General features: G+C 44.2%; 1 protein-coding gene across 1 annotated transcript in view; it reads left to right on the forward strand.

The window, feature by feature from the left end:
• Window positions 1–1,503: 1,503 nt before the first annotated feature.
• Window positions 1,504–26,902, forward strand: part of LOC141046587 (torsin-1B-like) — a 30,155-nt gene continuing 4,756 nt past the window's right edge. Inside the window, exons 1-4 of the mRNA XM_073541067.1 lie at window positions 1,504–1,762; window positions 20,925–21,190; window positions 23,428–23,603; window positions 24,287–24,414. Coding sequence (XP_073397168.1) covers window positions 1,549–1,762; window positions 20,925–21,190; window positions 23,428–23,603; window positions 24,287–24,414 — 784 coding nt within the window. The 5' untranslated portion in view covers window positions 1,504–1,548. The remainder of the gene's footprint in view (window positions 1,763–20,924; window positions 21,191–23,427; window positions 23,604–24,286; window positions 24,415–26,902) is intronic.

The raw sequence follows: 26,902 nt of genomic DNA on the forward strand, positions 1-26,902 counted from the left end.
GCACCAGACAGCAGAGACAAACACTCCTGCCTGTCACTGACCTCACTCCCCACTGCTCACAGACCCAGGCACCAGAGAGACAGCTGAGACAGTGTGTAAAGGAGGCTTCTCTCCCTGCACCAGACAGCAGAGACAAACACTCCTGCCTGTCACTGACCTCACTCCCCACTGCTCACAGACCCAGACACCAGAGAGACAGCTGAGACACATGTGTAACGGAGGCTTCTCTCCCTGCACCAGACAGCAGAGACAAACACTCCTGCCTGTCACTGACCCAGGCACCAGAGAGACAGCTGAGACACATGTGTAACGGAGGCTTCTCTCCCTGCACCAGACAGCAGAGACAAACACTCCTGCCTGTCACTGACCTCACTGCTCACAGACCCAGACACCAGAGAGACAGCTGAGACACATGTGTAACGGAGGCTTCTCTCCCTGCACCAGACAGCAGAGACAAACACTCCTGCCTGTCACTGACCTCACTGCTCACAGACCCAGGCACCAGAGAGACAGCTGAGACACATGTGTAAGGGAGGCTTCTCTCCCTGCACCAGACGGCAGAGACAAACACTCCTGCCTGTCACTGACCTCACTCCACACTGCTCACAGACCCAGGCACCAGAGAGACAGCTGAGACACATGTGTAACGGAGGCTTCTCTCCCTGCACTAGACAGCAGAGACAAACACTCCTGCCTGTCACTGACCTCACTGCTCACAGACCCAGGCACCAGAGAGACAGCTGAGACACATGTGTAACGGAGGCTTCTCTCCCTGCACCAGACAGCAGAGACAAACACTCCTGCCTGTCACTGACCTCACTCCACACTGCTCACAGACCCAGGCACCAGAGAGAGAGCTGAGACACATGTGTAAGGGAGGCTTCTCTCCCTGCACCAGACAGCAGAGACAAACACTCCTGCCTGTCACTGACCTCACTCCCCACTGCTCACAGACCCAGGCACCAGAGAGACAGCTGAGACACATGTGTAAGGGAGGCTTCTCTCCCTGCACCAGACGGCAGAGACAAACACTCCTGCCTGTCACTGACCTCACTGCTCACAGACCCAGGCACCAGAGAGACGGCAGAGACACATATGTAACGGAGGCTTCTCTCCCTGCACCAGACAGCAGAGACAAACACTCCTGCCTGTCACTGACCTCACTGCTCACAGACCCAGACACCAGAGAGACAGCTAAAGACAGTATGTAACGGAGGCTTCTCTCCCTGCACCAGACGGCAGAGACACGTGTAATAGCGTCGTCTCTTCCTGCCTTTGCTGTCAGAACACGCCCCCCTGGTATGACACGCCCCCAGAGCTGACATCACACCTGGAAGGAGCCCATACAGTCTAGCATTTACCATAGTCCCAGTAGCAGAACTGAAAGTGAAAGTGCAAGGGTGAATTTCCCTCCTATGACGTCACTAACATTTGGGCGTGGTAATAGCGAATACACTGTAGGGGGCGTGGTTTAATACGCTGATTGGTCAGTGAGGGCCGTTCTGCTGCGCAGAGCTCCTTTGCGCCTGCGCGTTGTTGTTGGATCTAATGGCTGCTGTTAGGAGGTCCCGTCCCGGGACGTGGCTCCTCTTCTTGCTGCTGGCGTCTCCGCTCCTCCATGTCGCCGTGTCCCTGGAGCCCATCACCACGGGTCTCGCTATAGCAGCCGCCTCCGCTCTTACAGGCTACCTGTCCTCCCCAAAGTTCTACTGCGGGCGGCTGGTGGAGTGCTGCCAGGTGGACAAGCCCTTTAATAGCACAGGTTAGATGGGAGTAGTGATGGGTTACATCCCTGCTGGGAGTTGTAGTCCTGCAGTATGTGGCCTGCTGCAGTGTAAGGTTATGGGGTAAGTCCGCCCCAAACCAGGGCACCATGCCAGTGGTGTAACCCTGGCACCATGTGGGCACCATATCTGACCCTCCTATTGGGAAAAGGGGCCTGAGCTCATGTACCCACTAATGGCTCCTGGTGCAGCACATAGCGGTACTGTGCTGATGGTTTGCTACAGTGTATCAGCTAAGGACTTCAGAGAAAAGGCTCAGATGTGCGCAGCGCCTCAGGCCACGCTCCCACCATGAGGTATCGGTTGTGTATTTTTACCGCATTAATAACGTGACATCTTCCAGTTCCGGCAAAGTGGATGTGACATATAGAAGTCTCCTGCCTGTGCTCATGTTAGTAATCCGCACACAGAATCGCAAGTAACCTAATGTAAATAATAGGTGCAGAAATTCTGCAACGTCAGACGCGCGTCGTGGGAACGTAGCCGAAGACTATTTGGCTATGTGCGCACGTTGCAGATTTGATGCGCTTTTTCCCCGGGCGTAAATGGTCCAGAAACGCAATGGAATCCTTATGCAAGGTAATTCAATGACGATCCTGAAGTGTTGTGCACATGATCAGTAAATTTCCGTCCGTATTTGCGGTGCTTTTTTTTTTTTCTGCAGCATGTCAATTCTTTTTGCATTTTTCCTGCGTTTTTGACCCATTGAATGCACAGGAAAAAAAAAACGCCTGCAAAAAACGCAGCGTATTTGTCTGTAGCGTTTTTGCTGCCAAGAGATGCAGAAACCTGCAAGCAACTACGCAACGTGCGCACATAGCCATTCTGTTCACTCACAGGACGTAGTGGGCTTGATTACCCTTTATCCGACCAGGCAAATTTTAATTCTTGCGCTTTCTTTTAGTTTTGAATCACAAAATATAATGTACTGGAAAAATGAGAAAATAATTCCAAATGGGTAAAATGGTGGAAAATGCACCTATTCCTGTATTGTTTAGTTTTTTTTTTCTTGGTGGGTGGTTCGGTACTTAGTGCTCATTGTCAAGGAAAAATGTCCTGGCAACCTGATTCTCTAGGTCATAGTTGCCAACCGTCCGTAAAAACTCGATACTTTTCTCTGCCATCTGTGAATTCCGCCCATCCCCGAAGTTTGTACTGCGCATGCGCTAAAAAGGCTGCCATGCACAGTACAAACAGGACCTGTCCCAGAAAAAGAGTCATGGCAGCCTGGAGGGATTCAGTGTACAACAGATGGTCAGGGAGGGTCCGATGCCAGCCATTTTAATTGCTTCAAGTACTCACCTCCTGCCCATTCCTGGCCCCGCTGCCGGTGCTCAGCTCTCCGGTCTGCTAAGCGTCGTTGATTCTCTGTGCAGAGATCACGCTGACGTGACTACAGTGAGCCAACTGCACACGTCAGAGAGTCAAGGCGCTGAGGAGACCTGACCGGAGCAGTGGACGCTGGAGTACTTGCAGCAGGGAACAGGCAGGAGAGGTGAGTATTTGATCCTTTTTTTTGTTTTTTTAAATGAATGTAGCATTATATGGGCACCACTATACTGTATGGAACAATATGGCCCATTTTTCTGTACGGAGCATTACATGGGGACCATTATACTGTACTAGCTGAAGAGCCCGGCGCAGCCCGGGAATAGTAACTAACTGTGCTTAGTTATAACAAACTATCCTCCATCCCATAGTCCCATGCCCATATACCCATCATACATATCCGCCATCCCATAGTCCCGTGCCCATATACCCATCATACATATCCTCCATCCCATAGTCCCGTGCCCATATACCCATCATACATATCCGCCATCCCATAGTCCCGTGCCCATATACCCATCACACATATCCTCCATCCCATAGTCCCATGCCCATATACCCATCATACATATCCGCCATCCCATAGTCCCGTGCCCATATACCCATCACACATATCCTCATCCCATAGTCCAGTGCCCATATACCCATCATACATATTCGCCATCCCATAATCGAGTGCCCATATACCCATCACACATCCTTCATCTCATAGTCCCATGCCCATATACCCATCATACATATCCTCCATCCCATAGTCCTGTGCCCATATACCCATCATACATATCCTCCATCCCATAGTCCCGTGCCCATATACCCATCATACATATCCTCCATCCCATAGTCCTGTGCCCATATACCCATCATGCATATTCGCCATCCCATAATCGAGTGCCCATATACCCATCACACATCCTTCATCTCATAGTCCCATGCCCATATACCCATCATACATATCCTCCATCCCATAGTCCCTTGCCCATATACCCAGCATACATATCCTCCATCCCATAGTCCCGTACCCATATACCTGTCATACATATCCTCCATCCCATAGTCCCGTACCCATATACCCGTCATACATATCCTCCATCCCATAGTCCAGTGCCCATATACCCGTCATACATATCCTCCATCCCATAGTCCAGTGCCCATATACCCATCACACATCCTCCAACCCATAGTCCCGTGCCCATATACCTATCACACATATTCTCCATCCCATAAGCCCGTGCCCTTATACCCATCACACATCCTCCATCCCATGGTCAACCATTATGACATCATAATGAGCGGCGGGGCTTGCAACCTATGATGACATCAGCGTCTCCATGGCAACCATTATGGCGACATAATGAGGGGCGGGGCTTGACACGCACAAACTTTTTCCCCATTATGTAGATAGGGGCAAAATTGTTTGGTGAATTGGAACGTGCGGGGTTAAAATTTTGCCTCACAACATAGCTTAGAACGCTCTCGGGGTCCAGACGTGTGACTATACCAAATTTTGTGGCTGTTGCTGCGACGGTGCGGATGCCTATCGCAGACACTCACTCACTTTGAGCTTTACATATTAGATTGGGTTCAAATCCCACCAAGGACAACATCTGCAAGGAGTTTGTACGTTCTCCCCGTGTTTGCGTGGGCTTCCTCAGGGTTTCCTCCCACATTCCAAAGACATTGATAGGGGGAATGTAGATTGTGAGTCCCATCGGGTACTGTTCCAATAATGTTTTTAAAGAGCTGTGGAATTAATGACCCTATAAAAATGAGTACAATAAATTGAGCAATATATGGGGCCTATATACTGTGTGTAATTGCTATACTGTTTGGAGTAATATATGGGGCCCATTGTACTGTGTGGAGCAATATATAAGGCCCATTCTGTACAGAGCATTATATAGGGTCTATTATACAGTATGGAACCATATATGAGTCCCATTATTCTGTGCGGAGCATTATATGGGGAACATTACACTGTTTGGAACCACTATATGGAAAAATATATGGGGCATATTGTATTGTATGGAGCAATATCTGGGGTTCATTATAGTGTATGGAACTACTATACGGTATGGATTAATATATGGGGCCTATTGTATGGAGCATTATATGGGACCACTATACTATATGGGGCACATTATACTGTAAGGAGCATTATATCGGTCAGGTATGATTTTCATCCTCTGAGATTCCTTTCTTTGTCGGAGAGCAAAGGGGGTTTTAAATGTCCATAAAAATTTTAGGCTGTCCGTGAATTTGATTAGTGGAATGTGTTGCAAACAATAAAACATAAAAACGATCAATGTAAATCAAAATAAATATCTCATGGATGTCTGGATTTGGAATGATGCTCAAAATCAAAGTGGAAAATCAAATTACAGGCTGATCTAACTTCATTGGAAATGCCTCAAGTCAAGAAAATTATGCTCAATAGTGTGTGTGTGGCCTCCACGTGCCTGTATGACCTCCGTGCAAAGCTTCGGCATGCTCCTGATGAACAGGCGGATGTTCTCCTGAGGGATCCTCCTCCCAGACCTGAATTAAAGCATCGACCAACTCCTGGACAGTCTGTGCTGCAACGTGCCGTTGGTGGATGGAACGAGACATGATGTCCCAGATGTGCTCAATTGGATTCGGGTCTGGGGAATGGACAGGCCAGTCCTTAGCATCAATGCCTTCATAATGCAGGAACTGCTGGCACACTTCAGCCACATGAGGCCTAACATTCTCATGCTTCAGAATAACCCAGAGCCCACTTTACATGCATGTGATCTCACAATGTGTCTGAGGATCTCTTCTCAGTACTTAATGGCAGTCAGGCTACCTCTGGCTAGCACATAGAGGGCTGTGCGGTCCTCCAAAGAAATGCACCCTCACACCATTACTGACCCACTGCCAAACTGGTCATACTGGAGGATGTTGCAAACCGCATAACGTTCTCCACGGCGTCTCCAGACTCACTGTCACGTTGTCTAAGTGTGAACCTGCTCCCATCAGTGAAGAGCGCGGTGTCGGTGTCAAATTTGACATTCTTTGTGTTCAAATGCCAATCGCCCTACACTGTGTTGGACTGTAAGCACAACACCCACTTGTGGCCGTCAGGCTGTCATACCACCCTCGTAGAGTCTGTTTCTGACAGTTTGAACAGACACATGGATTTTAGTGGCCTGTTTGAGGTCATGTTGCAGGGCTCTTGCACTGCTCCTCCTTGCACAAAGGAGGAGGTAACGGTCCTGCTGCTGGGTTGTTGCTCTCCTATGGCCCACTCTAGGTCTCCTGGTGTACTGGCCTGTCTCCTGGTATCTCCTCCATGCCTGGACACTGTGCTGACAGACACAGCTACCATTCTTGCCACAGCTCGCATTGATGTGTCATCCAGGATGAAGTACACTACCTGAGCAACTTTCGTGGGTTGTAGACACCGCATCATGCTACTGTACAGCAGGGTGGATTTGATTTAAATCTAACTGATTTAAATCATGATTTAAATCACTAGTCAGTAAGGCTTGATTTAAATCAGTGATTTAAATCAAAGTTTCTACCTAAACTAGTTCTTGCTACTTTAACATGCAAGTAGATGAAGATTTTTAGAATCACTTTTTATATTACTTTTTTCTCCCCAGTTTAATGGGTTAATCATTCATATTTGGACACCACTGTTCTGTTGTACTTAGGAAGGAGAAAAATAATCCTGACCTTAATAACAATTTAAATAGATTTATTCAACTGAAACTATAACAACATTACAGCATAAGTTATTTGCTTAAACAAACATCTATGTTTGTTAACTAATTTGGCTAAACAAAATATATATATATATTTTAAGAAACTTAGACTGTCAGCCCAGCCGACACATGAAAAACTTAAATACTACTGTCCCTGCTGTCCTCTGTAGCTCACTTGTCGTCATCTTCATCATCATCTTCTTCTTTGTTCCTATTCATAATCTGGAAAAGAAAAACAAGCTTTCCTGCTTTATTGGGTCCCAACCGATTTCTCAATTTAGAATGAATGAGTCCAAAGGAAGAGAATATTCTTTCAACGCCTGCAGAAGAAGCTACTGCTGTTAAAAGTGAAATCATTACTTGAACAGTCTCTAAATCCAAGCGCTTAAGTGACTTCCACCAATTTACTGGTGTGACCTTCCTTAAAATATCTTCAGCAAACATATATTTCTGGAATGGTTCCCCCTTAGCTCTGAAGTTTATTATAGTTGGCATTAAAGATGGATGATTGCTGGATACCCATGTCATAGCTAACTCCTCTTCCTCAGCACTTAGGTTTTGACCCTGATATTGGATATTGACAATATTTGCCAAAAAAATGAGCTGGAGTCAGTGCTTGTCCCATTCGTTTGTTTACTGCTTGTAATTTAATTCTGTCCATGTGTAGTTCTGTTTTTAAGTGTTCACTCAGTTCCTTCTAAATTTCAACAGCATCCGCAATAAAACAGCTATTTTTCTGTATTTTGTTTAAAGCTTGAGAGATGGGTTTCAGGAAGCTCAGCATATGTTCAACATTTCTCTTAAGCCCAATGTTGAGGATTTTGGCCGTCACAGTGCCATCTATTTTATCTCGATTTTCTTCACAAAGTGTCATCAGAATAGGCCAGTTTTTGATATACTGCTCAAAACAGTCCACCACAGAGTTCCATCTAACATCTTGTGGGAGCGTTAGCTTGGTTCCACCCATCCTTTTCAGAGCTGCTGCAGCAAAACGATTATTACGGAAGTATTTAGCAATTTCAACAACATTAGCCTTTATTTCTGGAACACTTAAGTCTTTGGCTAAGAGGTGCAGCAAATGAGCACTGCAACCATATGTTATTAGCAGCTTTGTATTCCCTCCCTGCTCTTCTAAATCTCTTATCTTGGATACGTTTGCAGCATTGTCAGTGACCAAACTGCGTACTAATAATAGTCAAATTCACCGCACACTCAGAGGGATTTATGCAAATAAGTGCTTATTTTATTATATACAAAACATGTGGGAGCCAAACAAGAATATATAGCACGAAGTAGAAGCGATATAATAACACGACGTTTCGGCTCAGTCCGAGCCTTTATCACTTTTATCGCTGAATTGAAAGTCGGATCTTTGAATAAAGAGGAATAGAACTCCCAAGAGAATAGCCCAAGAAAGATGGCTGTTGATAGGGTGCTATACAGCGGCGCTCCCACGCCTAGCTGCAGCTAGGCGTGGGAGCGCCGCTGTATAGCACCCTATCAACAGCCATCTTTCTTGGGCTATTCTCTTGGGAGTTCTATTCCTCTTTATTCAAAGATCCGACTTTCAATTCAGCGATAAAAGTGATAAAGGCTCGGACTGAGCCGAAACGTCGTGTTATTATATCGCTTCTACTTCGTGCTATATATTCTTGTTTGGCTCCCACATGTTTTGTATATAATAAAATAAGCACTTATTTGCATAAATCCCTCTGAGTGTGCGGTGAATTTGACTATTATTAGTAATAGGACCTACTGGTCCGTTACACCTGCACCTCGCCATTGGACTTGAGTGCACGCTATCCTCCTAGTTACAAACTGCGTACTAGACATTTGAATTTTTGTTCACATGTCGTTATAGCTTTTACTGCCACTTCTTGTAAGTATTCTGCTGTGTGTGCATTTCCTGACGTATCAGTTGTTTGTGCAAGGAAGACTTTACCTTCTTCTGTTGTTATACAAGCACATACAATAGGATCATTGTGGACATTACTCCACCCATCAATACTTAGGTTAACAATTTTACCCTCCAGAGCTGTTGCACATTGCTCCATTTCTCTGTCATACACTTGATCCAGCAGTTTCCCTGCAACATCAGCTCTGCTGGGTGGACTGTATCCTGGTCTCAGTGACTGAACCATATTAATGAAATGTGGGTTCTCAGTCAGACGGAAAGAAGAGTTCGTTGCATAAATAAACTGGGCAATTTTTTCATCAATCAACTCTTTTTCTAATCTGCTAGTTCTTATCACAAACCTATCTATGGTGGTTCCAGGAGGTAAAGGTTTTTCTTCCTTTTGGGTGATGGTGATATGTGGCTGTGGGTGTCTGATGATGATGCTGCTGCTGCTAATGAAGCACTATCCTGGATGAATAACTCTGAAACTGTAGAACAGGATGATGGTGATCTTGGAGGTGGATAGTTTCCAGAATCCATGAATTCCCTTAAACAAAAAAAGTCAATGCTGTTATTTTATTGTTTATACAATTTCTGCTTATTGTACACAACACATCACTGCCCCTGTCCCAAAAGGAATATTTGTTTTTCTTCATAACTGTACCAAATGACAGTAACATGCAGTAATAATAAGAAATATAATTTTTCTCACACATGACAGTTTAGTCTTTAGAAATAGGATTCAATAAAAATGTTTAACAACCTGAAGATCCTGCCTGTTCAGAAGTGTTTCTTTGGTCATCTTCATCACCGCACTTCTCATGATGTTGCCTCATTCGCGCCACCAGGCCTTGCATCTCTTTGTTGCATCGTTTGCATTTTGCACGCATGCCTGCCTTACCGATAGGCGAAGGAGCTTCATTAAAATATTCCCAAACTGGGTCTCTTTTACGGCCTGCTGCCATTATAAGGAAAGAATGTAATAAACCTCAGATCGTACACACAAACAGATCCAGACTTGTCTGTCTGTGGCTATGCTGCAGTATTGTGCTCAAAGTTTCACTTTCATTTTCTTGTCTGCTTGCTCTTCCTCCTCCTCACACTTAGGCTACTTTCACACATCAGGTTTTCGGCGTCAGGCGCGATCCGGCGTCATGCCGGAACGCCGGATCCGGCAAATGTTTCGTAAAACCGGATGTGACGGATCCGGTTTTCTGCCGGATCCGTCTTTTTCTTGACAGACAAAACCGGATCCGTCTCATCCGGTTCATCCGTTTTTCTATCCGTTTTTCGACGGATTACGCCGGATCCGGTTTTTAAAATTGACCCTTGTGGCCTTCCGAACGGGATTGGCTACTGGAAAACTATATATAGCATGTTCCTACAGCCCTTCTTTGACAGGTTGTAGAGGAGAAAGTGCAGGTTGGAGAGAAGAGCAAGTTACTGGCGAAGATGGATGTTGTGATTGGAAATATTTTGAAGAATTTGGCGGATTTTATAGCGGAGGCGAATCATTTGAGGGTGATTGTTCTGGAGAAGGAGAGAGCGAGACAGCAGCGCATCAGGCATCGTAGACGACGTTTGTGGATCCACCCCATCACAGCCAAGAGAATGACGCGTGGGGTCTATTCTACACTCTGCATGGACCTTCGACGAAACCCGGATACATTTTTTGGATATGTGCGGATGAAAATGGAGAATTTTGATTACTTGGTGGAGCGCATTGCACACCTCATAAGAAAAGCGGACACCTATTGCCGCTTCTCTGTTTCACCCGCAGAGCGTCTGATGGTGACTTTAAGGTAAGCCACATTTATTGGATATGTTCGCATCAGAGCACACTTTCACTGCAATCTTGTTGGTGGTAGTTTGTATCTCCAAGTGTTATAGGTCAGTTTTGGTATGTAATGCTGTGATTTAAAACTAATTTATTGTTTTTTAATTCCCCACAGATTTCTTGCAACTGGAGAATCCCTTTCGTCACTGCATTTCCAGTACAGACTCGGGATTTCCACCATATCTGGAATTGTGAAGTACACATGCCGTGCACTGTGGGACTCCTTAGCTGAAGAGTTTTTACCAGAGCCCACAACAGAGAGGTGGATTGAAATTTCAGAAAAGTTTCTACAGATATGTCAGTTTCCCAACTGCTTGGGCGCTGTGGACGGGAAACATATCCGCATTGTAAAGCCAGCCGGATCGGGATCGGAATATTTCAATTACAAGAAATATTTTTCAATTGTCCTCATGGCCATCGCTGACGCGGAATACAAATTTATTGCGGTTGATATTGGGGCCTATGGCCGCTCCAATGACTCTCAAGTTTTCAAACTGTCTGCCATGGGGCGTAAACTGTATGGAAACACCTTCCAGTTCCCACCACCTAGACCGCTGCCGCAAACATCTGGTCCACCTATGCCATTTGTCTGTGTAGGGGATGAAGCCTTCCAGCTGTCAGAACACCTTTTGAAACCGTACTCTAGCAGAGGATTGACAAGACCAAAACGCATTTTTAATTACCGCCTCACAAGAGCAAGAAGAATGGTTGAATGTACCTTTGGTATTCTGACAGCCAAATGGCGGGTCCTATTGACTGCGATCAACCTCAAGACAGAAACTGTGGACGAGGTGATCAAAGCTTGCGTGGTACTCCACAATTTTGTTATCTGCAAGGAACCCATTTCCATTGAGGACACCTCTGAAGAAACCACCTTGCAAGATTACCATGACATTACCACTAGAAGTTCTGTGACGGTTTCAGTAATGAGGGACAATTTTGCACTATACTTTGTCACCTCAAGGCAGAGTACACTGGCAGGATGACAGAGTGTGAAAGATTTGTGCCCAACCAAACTTGTGTACCTTCTGTACCAACAGTATATACCTTTGCCAACCAAAGTTGGCTATCTTGTCATGGTCTCTATTTTTAGCTTTAGGCCACAGGTGTGTACCTGGTTGTGTTTTATGCAAAGTATTTCACCTTTTAACAAAAGTTGTGTACATTGTTAGGAAATCACCAACAATAAACACAACTTTTTAGGTGAAATACTTTGCTTCAAACACAACCAGGAGCACAACTGTGGCAAAAAGCTAAAATTTACCCACAGTTATATACCTAGTTTTGAATACCATTTCACCTTTTAAATACCCTGTATTTAACCTTTTTCGCCGCAGAAAGAAATGACAGACAACCAGTGTAAAATAATGTAACTTTTATTGAAAAATGTTTTTTTTAGTAAACTTTTGTAAAATTTTAATAAACTTGTTTGAAACTATAAAACTGAAACCATAAAACTGGTCATTTTTATTTAAATACACACATTATAAATCTGTGTAGTGTGTGGTGGAAATACTGCTGTAGGGGCTGCGGGACACTTCGACACAGGGAGTGTGGAGAGAGGACTGGGATCGTGGTGGGGAAGGAACAGTTAGAGGTGAAGGTGTGGAAAAAACTACAGAATGGGTGGACATGTGGGAAGCAGAAGAGGTGGTGGGTGGTGGAGTGGAGGGTTGGGCAGGGACTGTAGGAGCAGATGATGTTGATGGCAAGTTGTATGGGGAAGGAGTTTGGTACGGGGCAGGTTGCTGGAAGTGGGGAGATGTCTGGTATGGGGCAGGTTGCTGGAAGTGGGGAGATGTCTGGTACGGGGCAGGTTGCTGGAAGTGGGGAGTTTGCAGGTACTGGGGAGTTTGCAGGTACTGGGGAGGTTGCTGGTGCTGGGGAGGTTGCTGGTGCTGGGGAGGTTGCTGGTGCTGGGGAGGTTGCTGGTGCTGGGGAGGTTGCTGGTGCTGGGGAGGTGGATGGTATGTAATAGGAGGGGGAGGATGGAAAGTGGCTGGAGGGGGTGTAGATGTAATAGGAGGGGGAGGATGGAAAGTGGCTGGAGGGGGTGTAGATGTAATAGGAGGGGGAGGATGGAAAGTGGCTGGAGGGGGTGTAGATGTAATAGGAGGGGGAGGATGGAAAGTGGCTGGAGGGGGTGCAGGTGGAGGAACTACTGTGGTGGGAGGAGGAGGTTGGGAGGTAACTTGCTGGAGAGCAGCATGGCATGAATGCATTACATGCATCTGCTGGGCAGGAGAGAGCGTTTCCATGCGCTCCACAACAGACCTGAAAAAGGTGTGGTTTGGCGAAGATCTTGCTTCTGAATGCATGGTTTGCAGAAGTGTCTTCACCTCCAGAATGCTGGAGTTGATCTGCTGAAAGCCTGCAGAGATTTGCTCTGACAAGACTTTTAGACAGTTCTGGAAAGATGCATTCAGATGCAAGAACTCTGGCGCATAAGTCTTTTCCTGACCCCTCTGCCGCTGCCGCCCAGTACCCGCAGGTGTACTAGAGGTGGCAGGGGCAGAAGGGTGGGGTAAAGGGAAAGCGATCTCCTCACCAGCAGCTTCATGTAATGTAGGCGGCCACGATGCTCCTGTGCTGGTGGATGGGACAGATGGGTCGAATGTGTGGGAAGGCTGGGAAGGTGCAGATGTACTGGGGCGGTCGAAGTGTCCCTCGGTGCCGGTCTCCTCAGGGATCGCCTCAGAAGGGTCCAATCGTGCAGGCTCCCGAGTGCTGCTCACCGTGCTGTGGAATAAAGAGAAAAAAAAAAACAATTAAAATACTGACATGGTATGGCCCTGGCTGAAAAAAAAAATTTACATCTAACATTTTTTTTCACATGTGGTGTGTAATATTTACCTTCTAGTGACCATTGTTTCCCGGAGGAACGACAGGGCTTCTGCGTACTTGTACTTGCTCCTGCGTCCTCCAGATCCACTCGGGGCCCGCATCTCTTTATTGAACTCCTTCTTGAAACGATCCCTCACAGACCGCCACCGATTCACAATTCTGTTCCCTGAAACGAGAAAGGACAAAGTGGTTAGTATACAACATCAGTGTTTCCCAAACTCCAGTCCTCATGGTCCCCAGGGGTCATGTTTTCAGGATTTCCATAGTAAATAGAAATCCTGAACACATGATCCGTGGGGACCACGAGGACTGGAGTTCGGGAAACACTGGTTTACATCAAGCAACCGGTACTGTATATACTTACGCTCTTTAATCTGGTCCCGAACATCGAGGTCCTCCCAGCGGCCCACAAGGAGCGAACAGATTTCCTCCCAGAGTCGTCGGGTAACGATAAGGTCAGCGTGGCGGCGGTCAGCCATATTCCAGAGCGGCTCCCTTTCTCTGACGAGATCGATGAGGTGGTCCACATCGAGTCCTCCATCCTCACCGTCAGAGTCGGTAGCACGCTGTGAAGGCTGTTAAAGAAAAAGACAAAAATAACATAATTAGCCTCCACAAAAGAAATGAAATAAAAAGTGCAAAAAAACAAAGCAAAAATATTTATACTTACACGCTGTTGACCGCCGCGTTGGTGTCGCCGACGACCCTGGGAGGCACTGCGAGGACCTCTTGGCCGAGCACCAGATTGGGAAGACTAGAGAAGAAAACAAAAAATTTTATGTCTTTGGATGTAGGCATTTGTTTGCTGTGTGTGGTCTGCAGAACATTGTTTTCTATGTGTTGTGTGTAGTGTGATGTTGTGTTTCTGCGTTTGATGCAAAAAACTTACCAATTGTGAGCCCACTCCAGGTGTCTGTCCACCCCTTCCTTCTTCTGGGAGCTCCTCTTCATCTTGGGAATCCTGTTTTGAAATAAAAGGCAATGAATAGACATATATTACAGAGATGATGGATTTTGGAAATAAAAACTTACCGTCAAACGCTGACAATGCGAGGGAGGGCTCCCAGAAGATGATGTGCTGTCTTCCTGGTGGCCACACTCCATGCCTGTGGGTGGTGTTCCAGCTGCTGCCATTGCTGCTGCTGCATCTATTGGGCGGCTGTTGAATAAAGAGAAACAAAGGGCCAATGAATATCTTGATATTCAATAGCCCTAGTTTGGAGGAATGGGGGATTTGATAATTACCGTCTCTCATCTGCTGCTGGCCTCCCCTCCTCAGCATGTTCCATTTGCTGCTCCATTTGGGGTGGTGGTGGTGCTGATGGTGCTGCAGTGGTCTCCTGCCTTCTCCTGCTTCGCTTGGTTGCTTTCTTGGGTGGCATGTTGGGTGTGGCTGTGGGTCCCACTGTCTTGCTTTTATATATGTCTTGTGGGCAGAGCTACTGAGCATGCTCAGACGAAAGAAACCGGATCCGGCCGTCGCCGGATCCGGCGCATTGCGGCGCTCATAGGCTTTCATTGTATGAAAAAGCCGGACACGCCGGATCCGGCGTGTCCGGCTTTTTCGCCGGAGACAAAAAACGTTACAGTAGCCGTTTTTTCCAGACGCCGGATCGCGACACATTGCCGGATCCGGCGAAAACCGGATGAAACGTATGGCCATACGGCGCGATCCAGCGCAAATGCAAGTCAATGGGGGGGAAACCGGATCCGGCATTGCATTTCGCCGGATCCGGTTTCTGTCAAAAGCGCCGGATCGCGCCTGACGGCGAAAACCTGATGTGTGAAAGAGGCCTTAGATTCACATTCTTCTTGTGTTGTGCAGATCTATTCCACTCCAAACAATCAGAAACATATTGTCTAACTTCTTGGACTTGGCACTGAAGGGGTTGATTCTGTATTCATAGGTTTGTAGAACAATAGGATTAAGGTCTTTTTCTCAACTCTGTTCATGTTGTAACATTTTTGCGGTGAAGAAGAGGCTGGGACCTCTGCGGAGTCAAATTCAGTTTTGAGAACTGCGTAAGTAAAGCGAGCGTCTGTGATAATATAGGAGAGAAACTGCCCACTAATCCTACAGAAACCTCTGGAAGAGCATGGCATTGTGAATGTTACACATATACAGCCTTTACTCTACTGAGTTAAACAACGCAGCTTTATCTCATGATGGAAGAACCTTTGGATGGTAAAATATTTTCCTAAAAAAGCAGTTTATTGGAAAAAAATCCAATTTAAATAAAAAAAAATCCGATTTTTTTTTTTTTTTTTTTTTTTTTTTTTTTTATAAAAAAACATTGATTTTTATCCACCCTGCTGTACAGTCCCTCTAGGGGTGAGAGCAATGACAAAATGCAAAAGTGACCAAAACAGCAAAAAGGATGAGCACTGAGAAATGGTCTGTGGTCACCCCCTTCAGAACCACTCCTTTATAGAGATAGTCTTGCTAATTACCTCTCATTTCTACCTGTTTGTTCCACTTGCACAACAGCAGGAGAAATTGATTCACAAGTGTTGCTTCATAACTGGACAGGTAGATTTAACAGAAGTGTGATTGACTTGGAGTTACATTGTGTTGTTTGTGTTCTCTTCATTCGTTTTTTTTTTTTTTTTTTTAGCAGTTTGTGTGAGAACAAGTGATTGTATAAGTTGGACTCCCAGAACGCTGAATTCTGGAGTAGTCAAAATCTGCAGGTTATCTTCGAAAAAAGCCAGTTAATTTATTTCCAGCCCTAGAATTTAATGTCCTTTTATTATGCTGTGGGGAATGAAGAGACTCCAGGATATAATAACCGCAATGTGTACAAAAAAAAAACCCCTCCGATCACTTCTGCTGCTTTCTGTGCCTGTATAGTACTCTCGACCTCTTACTGCCATTTCGTGCTGAAACCCCAGGAATCTTCACGCCAAGCTGGTAATGCCAGTCGCGAGTAGACCTGGGATGTCTTGGGCCTTATCACAGCTAGAAATCCTGGCTTAGTGTGTGCCTCATAGAATCATAGAATCGTAGAGTTGGAAGGGACCTCCTGGGCCATCTGGTCCAACCCCCTGCTCAAAGCAGGATTCGCTAAATCATCCCAGTCAGATGTCTGTCTAGCCTCTGTTTGAAGACATCCATTGAAGGAGAACTCACCACTTCTCGTGGCAGCTTGTTCCACTCATTGATCACTCTAACTGTCAAAAAGTTTTTTCTAATATCTAATCTGTGTCTCCTCCCATTCAGTTTCATCCCATTGCTTCTAGTCTTTCCTTGTGCAAATGAGAATAAAGTTGATCCTTCTACAATGTGACAGCCCTTTAGATATTTGTAGACAGCTATTAAGTCTCCTCTCAGTCTTCTCTTTTGCAAACTAAACAATCCCAAATCCTGCAACCTTTCCTCATAAGACAGGGTTTGCAGACCGGTCACCATTCTGGTTGCTCTTTTCTGAACTTGCTCCAGTTTGTTGATGTCTTTTTTAAAATGTGGTGCCCAAAACTGGACACAATATTCCAGATGAGGTCTGACCAAAGAGGAGTAGAGGGAAATAATGACTTCACGTGATCTAGACTGTATGCTTCTGTTAATACATCCTAGAATTGCATTTTCTTTTTTTGCTGCTGCATCACACTGTTGACTCATATTCAGTCTGTGATCTATTAGTATACCCAAGTCTTTTTCACATGTGCTGTTGCTTAGGCCTATTCCTCCCATTCTGTATATGCTTTTTTCATTTTTATTGCCCAGATGTAGTACTTTGCATTTCTCCCTGTTTAAAACCATTCTGTTAGTTGCTGCCCACTTCTCCAGTTTATTTATATCTTTTTGAATCCTCTCTCTCTCTTCTCTAGTATTAGCTATCCCTCCTAGCTTTGTGTCATCAGCAAATTTAATCAGTTTACCCTCAATTCCTTCATCTAAATCGTTGATAAAGATGTTGAACAATACAGGGCCCAGGACTGAGCCCTGTGGTACCCCACTTGAGACATTCTTCCAACTGGATGTGCAGCCATTTACGACCACTCTTTGGGTCCGATCACTAAGCCAGTTATGAATCCACCTAACAGTTGCCTTGTCCATTCCATACTTAGTCATTTTTTCAATAAGGATTGTATGAGATACTTTGTCAAATGCTTTGCTGAAGTCAAGATATACTATATCTACAGCATTTCCTTGATCCAACCAATCAGTGATTCCGTCATAGAAGGAAATTAAGTTAGTCTGACATGACTTACTAGTTACAAACCCATGCTGACTCTGTTTAATCACTTCATTCTTATCCAGGTACTGACATACATGTTGTTTAATAATTTGTTCAAAGATCTTTCCTGGTATAGAAGTCAGACTCACCGGCCTATAGTTGCCTGGGTCCACCTTCTTCCCCTTTTTGAAGATAGGAACAACATTTGCTCTTCTCCAGTCTTCTGGGACTTCTCCTGTTTTCAAAGAATTTTCAAAGATTATGGAGAGGGGTTCAAAAATTTCTTCTGCTATCTCCTTCAGTACTCTGGGGTGTAATTCATCTGGACCTGGAGACTTGAATTCATTTAGGTTAGCTAAGTGTTTCCTCACTATCTTTCTGTTTATAGATATCCTGGATTCTTCTATTCCCTTAATAGGACAGTGAAGAACAGTTGATGTCACATTTCCTTTCTGAGAGAAAACAGATGCAAAATAGGAATTTAAAAGTTCGGCCTTCTCAACATCCTGTCTTACCATTTCATCATTTTCATCCTGTAAAAATCCTATAGCATCTTTGACTTTTCTTTTACTTTTGACATATCCCCAAAATCCTTTATTATTGCTTTTGACATCTCTTGCAAGCCTCAATTCATTGTCAGCTTTAGCTAATCTGATTTGTGCCCTGCAGGTTCTGCAGACAGCATTATATTCTTCTTTAGATATGCCTCCCTCTTTCCATTTTATAAACATTTTTTTCTTCCTTTTTAGCATGTGCTTAAGTTTTGTGTTCATCCATCCTGGCTTCCTTAAATGCTTCCTATTCTTCCCTCTTTTCGGAATTGTTAACAATTGTGCTTTGAGAATTTCATTTTTCAAGATTTCCCATCCTTCCTGGACATTTTTGTCTTTAAGGATATCCAGCCATTGGATCCCTCCAATTCTCTTTTTGAATCCCTTAAAATCTGCCTTTCTGAAATCTAACCTTGACGTCTGAGTCTTCACAGGTCTTCCGCCTCTAGTTATCCAAAATTCTAAAATAGCATGGTCGCTACCTCCTAGGGTCCCAGCCACTTTTACCTCCTCAACCATTTCCTCCCTGTTTATAAGGATTAGATCCAAGGTAGCAGTTCCCCTTGTTTTCTCCCCTACCTTTTGGAAGATAAAGTTGTCAGCCAGAGAGGATAAGAATTTCCTTGACCTGTTAGTTTTGCCTGAGAGAGATTCCCAACAAATGTCTGGATAGTTGAAATCTCCCATGACAACTATGTCATATTTTTGGGAGAACTTGGCCATTTGATGCATAAAGAGTTCATCCATATCTTCAGGTTGCACAGGCGGCCTGTAGTAAATGCCTACAATGGTGTCCTTTCCATTGTTCTGTCCTTGTATTCTTACCCAAACAGTTTCCACAGAACTCCCAGTCTCTGAAGCTTCAATCTCTGTGCAGATATAAGCGTTTCTAACATACAATGCGACACCTCCTCCTCGTTTATCAAGTCTGTTTCTTGCAAATAAGTTGTATCCTTCTAGTCTTGTATTCCAATCATGTGTATTGTCCCACCAAGTTTCAGTGATTCCAATGACATCATATTTCTTCTCCTGCGTTAGTAGTTCCAATTCTCCTTGTTTGTTGACCATGCTTTGTGCATTAGTATAGAAACATTTTAGTTTGTGATTGGTTTCTCTTTCTCCAATATTTTTATTAATTAGTTTCTTTTGTCTTTGTTCTTCCTTTCCACTTCTAATAGCAGAGTTCTCAATAGCATTTGTCAGGTGTATGGCTTTTTCTGGTCTTTTGCTTCCCTTCCCATGTTCTAGTTTAAAGCTCTCCTTACAAGTGTAGCAAGACGACTTCCAAATACTTGTTTTCCAATCTTCGTAAGGTGCACCCCATCTCTAGCAAGTAGTCCATCGTAAAGGTAACTCACTCCGTGATCCAGAAATCCAAATCGTTGCTGACGGCACCATCGACGTAGCCAGTTGTTCACCTGCAGAATCTTATTCCACCTCCTTGTTCCATGGCCATCCACTAGGAGGATGGAAGAGAAGACCACCTGCGCTCCCAGTTCTTTCACTTTCTTGCCTAAGTCTTCAAAGTCTCTGCAGATGGTTTCCAGGTCGTTTCTTGCGGTGTCATTTGTCCCCACATGTAGTAGCAGGAATGGGTAGTCATCTGTAGGTCTGAAGAGTCCTGATATCCTGTCAGACACATCTTTAATTTTTGCACCTGGAAGACAGCACATTTCTCTTGAAGTTATATCCGGTCTGCAGATAGCGGCCTCTGTTCCTCTCAACAGGGAATCCCCCATGACCACCACTCTCCGTTTCTTCTTCACAACATTTTTCTTTCTCCATCCAGGAGGACTCTGAAGGCGTACAAGGTTGCTGTTTGTGGGCAAAGTCTTATCCTGATGTATTTCTTCATTGGTTTCCTGCGTGAGAGCCTGGTACTGGTTCCTGAGCGGTATGGGTGCTGGGTTACATGTCTCCATTCCTCTGTTTCTTCAGATGCACTTCGAATTTCTTCTCTTTCTTTAACATGAAGAGATAATTCTGCTCTAAGAACTCTTCGCCTTCCTTAATGATCTTCAACGTAGCTAACCTCTCTTCGAGACTTTGCAACTTTTCCTCCAACAGGGACACAAGCTTGCATTTGTGGCATGTGAAGTTTGGCTTTTCCACTGGTAAGTCTGTGAACATATAGCAAGAAATGCAGCTCACTAAATGGTTCCTGGCTTCTTCCATATTGAGATTTCTTAAAAACTATGAAAGATGAGTCAAAATTCTTCACTTATCCCAGAAGGCACTGGGAATATGCAAATAATCTCCTCAAGACTCTTCCCCTGGTTAAGTAAGTTCTTGGAGCACATTGTGGCGTCACAACGTTGCTGCGACCTTACAACGTGCGTGTTCAGACTCGTCTCAGGCTTTGGCGTTGCGCACAATTTAGGTTAGGACTTCTGTCTGTGACTAGGCCCGAGAAGTAATCCGGCTCACCGTCAAGATGCCTTGGGTTTCAGCTCTCAAATGCAGTAAGAGGCACCAAGGATTTTACAGGGTAGAGTGAGTTATTTAGTTTTTTACTTTGTTTTTTTAACTATTTGCTGGCCCTCTTATGGTTTGTCAAAATGGTGGCACGTCGGCCATCATTTCGCTGAATTAGGACAGAACAATGTACAAAAAAATGTATTTTTGTGAAATTTTGAGAATTCAGTTCCACTCAAATTCTCCCAGCTCTAATGGTAAACTGTGCTGAGAGATTTCAGCTCTGAAGCCTGCAGAATAGTTCTCCTAGAGTATCTTACAGGCAGAATGGGCTCAGGATCATTTTTTTTATTCTTTGTTTCAGCCCTAGATCTCAGCTTAGAGGAGAAACTTTTCGGACAGCACCTGGCACATCAAATCCTCTACAAGGCACTGAATGGATTTATGAGCAATGAGAACCCTAGGAAGCCCCTGGCATTATCCCTGCATGGCTGGAGCGGCACCGGCAAGAACTTTATGAGCAAAATTATTGCAGAGAATATTTATGATTTGGGAATGAAAAGCAAATTTGTCCATCTCTTTGTATCCACCCTGCACTTCCCACACAACAGCCGGATCCCCGAGTACAAGGTATGCAGACTGACCCTCCATTCATATAGGGGACATTTTGGGGGGCATTATCGCTGACCCTTTTTTTGTTTTGTTTTGTTTTGTTTTTTTTTGGGGTGAAGTGGGGGGCAGAATAAAAAAATCAGTAGTTTTGTTTACAGAGCAAATAATATTTACATTTTATTGTACAGGTCACTATGAAAATGTAAGGGCAATTCTGAAGGTTTTTTATTTTTTTTTTTTTTTAAGTAGGGGCACTCTGATATTGGAGACCACCATGGTAATACACCTATGAAGCTCGGCTACTGCTAATTGTGCAATACTGCAGTATTGCAGTGTATTGTATAAACGATCAAATAAGGTGGATTAATAAGATAGCAGCTTAAATAATCTCCCTTTAGGCTACTTTCACATCGTTTTTTAGCGCTGCGCTTGCATGCAAAAAAATGCATTATGCGTTTTGCGTGCGTTTGCTGTATTTTTGCGCATGCGTTTTAACCAGTTTGTAGCCATGTTAACTCTTAAAACGCATGTGATTTTAAACGCAGGCGTGCGTATGTCTATGCGCACGCCTGCGTTCCCATAGACTGTAATGTGATTTTTTTTTTTTTACGCGCATGCGGGTTTTTTTTACACAGGTTGGACGCACAAAAAATTCAACAGGGTGCGTCCGGCGCGCCTAGGCGCACACTACAAGAAACCGCATGCGCACAAAAACGCATACAAAAGCATGCAAACGCTAGACCATGCGCCCCCATGTTAAAGATAGGGGCTCAGGATGCATGCGCATGTAAGGGCACGATGCGCTGCGCTAAAAAACGCTAGTGTGAAACCAGCCTTACCCAAAGACAATTAGTGAAATGTAAAAAACAGCTCCAATAAAAAACACATGGTACCAATGTATGATTTGGCTGAAGAAAATAAAATATGTATCTTGTACAGTGAACACTAAGGGTACGTGCCCTCGATCAGGAGTAAGAAAAACATTCCAGCTACTAAAAGATCCATTTATTGAGTGAAAAGTAAGACAGAGTTCACATGATTGTCTATTACGCTTTTTGAACACCCACACTGTGTTCTTTATCAGAAAAGCTGCTTTTTTGATAAAGAACAATCATGTGAACTCTGTCTTACTTTTCACTCAATAAATGGATCTTTTAGTAGCTGGAATTTTTTTCTTTTTTCTGGAGTAACTACACGCTGGACGACGTGATTCCTTGCTCCCACACACCACAGGCTGTTTACAAGTGAGCTGGTAAGACCCCTTTTTTTTTCTTCTCGCTTAGGAGTAGCGGCGTTTTGGAAGCGGCTCGCCTGGTCTACGTTCAAAATGCTGCTTTGTACATTACAAGCACAGTGGATGGGAGTTATAGAAATCTCCTGCCCATTGTGCTTCTATTTGATGCTGTGTAAACTCGTCCCCGGTGCGGGTACACGAGCTGCAGTGGAGACGCTAGTCTCCGCAACAGAAATTTCCACAATGGAAATGTATTGGATGCAGTAAATCCGCATGGTTCAGTGAACATAGGCAGATTTAACTGGGTGATTACAACGTAGAGTTTTGGATGCCGCTAAAATACGTGGCGTCCAAAGTGCTGCCATTTCCTTATCGTGGGCATGTACCCTAAAGAGGAAAACAAATCACAATGTCACCTTCCATGTAAAATACATCAGAAAAATGTACAGACCCCAAAATGGTGGATAAAAACTACAGCCCATAAAGGAAAAAATAAGGCGTGATACAGCAATAAAACTATCTGCTGAAAAACATTAAAAATTGACACACAGAATATGACGGGTGAGAACCTTTTTTATTTTTTTTTATAATAACAAAACCTTAAAAAAACTTTTTTTTTCTTAAATTTTGCCTCACCTTGATTTTTTTTACATTTTTTTTTCAAAACCTTACAACGTAAAATGAATGGTGTTAAAACTAGAACTCGTCCCATAAAAAACAAGACCTCGCAATTTAATATTGATAGGGAAATAATAAAAAAAAAATATGGCTCTAAAAGGAAAAATAGCGGTCTCCTAGAAATTAAAGCCTTATGTAATAGCCAAAGATAGGTGCCCTACATGGCAGGTGTAAAGGCAGATGTTGGGCCCATGGTGGGCACTCCAACTCTTTGGCAAGCAATCGTGGGGCCTACTGCCGGCCTTTATGCCTGCCGTGTATGGACGCCTGCTGTAGTTCTTAGTGGAGGGGATGCAGCGCTAAATCGGATGTGATAAGTAGCGGAATATGTCTTCTCCCTCAGGACCAGCTGCAGTCATGGATACGAGGAAACACCAGTAAATGTGCCCGCTCCATATTTATATTTGATGAAATGGACAAGCTCCACCCTGGTCTTATCGACGCCATCAAGCCTTTCCTGGACTACTATGAGCATATAGACGGCATCTCCTATCGCAAAGCCATCTTTATTTTTCTCAGGTACCCCCGCCATCTCCACGTGTCACAAGTTTCCATAGAACCAACTAAAACTTTCTCTTCCAAATAACAGTAAAGCAGGCCCTGTTGCTCACAGCAACCAATGAGCACATAGCTTTCATTTCTTAGACTGCTTTGAAAAAATGAAAGCTGTGTTGTGATTGGTTGCTATGGACAACGAGGCCTAGTCTTCATCTTTGACATTTGAGACCCACTGATCGTGGTGAAAAGGCCAATTGTAAGGAACGCTGTTTCTTAGTAAATTATGGATGATAATGGGCATGGCTGTCACTTGTAACTAATGCCCTGTGCCCGTCTGGTACTTGCCATTTTGGCTGTCGTAAAATTAGGTGGTGAGCACTTTGGACTGACAATTTTACCAGAAACGGATATAATTACTGAGTAATATATTCAAATATTGACTGGTCGTGAGCGGTCCACCAATTGTGAAATGTCAAGTCCTGGGAGCTGTAGACTGACAGGACATGCTGGGAATTGTAGTGTCAGACAAGTTAGAGGGCCGCTGGTTGAACGCCACTGAACCTGACAAAAAGGGAAGCGTCAGGGAATTGTATTCACTGGGAGATTGTCAAACGCCTATTTGAGTATGTAAAAATGTAATAAATGTATAAATGAGATTGGAATATAACCCTCATCGGGGCATTTTCTGTGTCATTTTCCCTCAGCAATGCTGGTGGTGATCTCGTCAATAGACTGATGCTGCAGTTTTGGGGTTCTGGAAAAAAGAGAGAAGATCTGGAGCTGAAGGATGTGGAGAATGTGCTGTCAGTCGAGCTGTTCAATAATAAAAACAGTGAGCACGTCCATGCAAGATCTTAGAGAAGCCCTCCTCCTCATCCCATCAACGTTGTTATCCTCTTAATGTAATGCAGTCATCATATTATACAGAACTGTGTACTTACAATTGCTCATTTTGCCTTTCTACCCAGATTATTTTTCTTTTCTCTGCTCTATGTAGAACCAGGAAGTCTCTTGTCCCTGCATTTATCATTACCCTCTACATCTATCTGCCCCCCACTCTGCCTGCCAGGGACTTTTGCAGCGACTCAAACAGGGAAAATTGACCTCCTGTTTCTACATAGAGTTTAGAAGGATTCAGCTCGTCAGTTAATCACGTGATGTCATAAACCTAATGGAAAAGAGAAGAATTATCTGGGTAGAAGGGCAAAATGAGCAATTGTAAGTACACAGTGCTGTATAATATGATGACTGCAATATATTAAGAGGATAAAGCCTTTGATAGGAGGAGTGCTTCCTTAAATGGTTGCTGTATGTTGTTGTAAACTCTAAATTGTTTCAGTAAATCAATAGTACAAGTGAACATAAGCTGTGTAATATAGCTTATCAGAGAAGGCTCCATGCTGCTACTTCTGAACATGTACTACATAGAGACAATAGAGTAGGAATCCCTCATGCCTTTGTGTGCTGTGTATGGTAGGCATAATAGCAGCTAGTCTCTATCCACTAGGTCAGTGACAACTGATAATCAGAAATAGAGCCTGCAGGGGAAAACTGGTGAAAAATGCAGGATACAAGGTATATAATGTCCAGATGTCCTTCTGATGTGCTTTATACATAAAGGTGTCTCATTGTTTACAAGATCTCTGATTACTTTCAGTGAATGGGAACCTGTCCTGATCACACCCTGCTGGAGAGCTGTTTGCTTTGATGTGATCAGGACAGGATACCAGACTCCTTGCTGACAACAAGCAGAAATCTTAACCCCTTAACGACCGCTGATAGGCCTTTTAATGGCAACAGTTAAGGGTACTTATGTCTCAGCGCCGCTGTTGAATGGCGCTGAGAAAATAAGGTTATAGCGATTCCCCCCTTCAGCGTCAGAAAATCTCTGGGGTCTTGGCTACCGCAAAAAAAGGCCCATTTCCTATTTATTTCTCTCTCCTGATATGATCTAGCACATCAGAGGAGAGAGAAATGCCCCGCCCCCAAAACCTGTGGTGTCCTCCGGTCCCTCCGGCTGTGTCCCCTGGCCCTTGGCATTGTCTTCTGGGGAAAAAATGGTGAGCGCATGTGCAGTGCGCCCGCCAAGATCTGCTGGCCAGTAACAATAGGAGATTTTTCCTATTGGTTCATTTTGATCACTGTGATAGGGTCTATCACAGTGATCAAAATAAAAAAAATAAAAAAATAGTAAATCAAATTCCCCTTTATCACCACCTTAGTTAGGGAAAAATAAAACAAAAAATAAGTTTGCTTTTCTGTTATGGTTGGGGTTATAGCTAGGGTTAGGACTGGAGCTATGGTTGCGGATGAGCTTAGGGCTGTGTTAGGGTTGCAGTTAGAATTGGGGGGGGGGGCACTGTTTAGATACATCATGGGGTCTTCAAACATGACCTTGCACCCACCAATGATTCCAGACAATTTTGTGTTCAAAACGTCAAATGGTGCTCTCTCCCTTCTGAGCCCTGCCATGCGCCCAAACAGTAGCTTTCCCCCACATACGGGTTATCTGCTTACTCGGGAGAAATTGCACAACAAGTTTTGTGGTCCATTTTCTCCTGATACCCTTGTGAAAATAAAGTTTGGTTCCAAAGTAACATTTTTTGTGAAAAAATTAAAATGTTCATTTTTTCCTTCCACATTGCTTTAGTTCTCGTTAAGCACCTGAAGGGTTAACAAGCTTCTTGAATGTGGTTTTGCGCACATTGAGGGGTGCTGTTTTTACAATGGTGTCACTTTTGGGTATTTTCTGTTATATTGAACCCCCCCAACTCTCTTCAAATGTGAGGTGGTCCCTAATAAAAAATGGTTTCGTAAATTTTGTTGGAAAAATAAGAAGTCGCTGGTCAGCTTTTAACCCTTAAAACTTCCTAATAAAAAAAAAATTGTTTCCAAAATTGTGCTGATGTAAAGTAGACATGTGGGAAATGTTATTTATTAAAGGGAATCTGTCACCTATATTTAGTGATATCATGTAAAGATATCACTAAATTGTGCGTCCCATAAGGATTCTAGTCGGGCCTTTGACTCCCTCTGACCCCGCACCTTTTGAGGCATAAATACCTTTTTTAGCTTGTTGTGGGTGCATGCAAACCTCCGTGGTCCGATGGGCGTGGCTTATGAGTCTCCCCCAAACACCTCCACACCTCCTCGGCTTGCTTCACATAGTCTTCGTCTGTGAATACCACAGACACCATTGGTTTCAGCGCTTGCGCAATGTAAAGGCTCCCGGCGCCTGCGCAGTATGCTATGCCCCGGAAGTGTGTCCTGCATGTGAAGACTTCCGGGGCATAGACCGCGCTGGAAAATACTGGCGCTTG

Source organism: Dendrobates tinctorius, unplaced genomic scaffold (genome assembly GCF_039654945.1).
Source record: "Dendrobates tinctorius isolate UK_male_01 unplaced genomic scaffold, ASM3965494v1 ptg000120l, whole genome shotgun sequence".
Classification (NCBI taxonomy): Eukaryota; Metazoa; Chordata; class Amphibia; order Anura; family Dendrobatidae; genus Dendrobates; species Dendrobates tinctorius.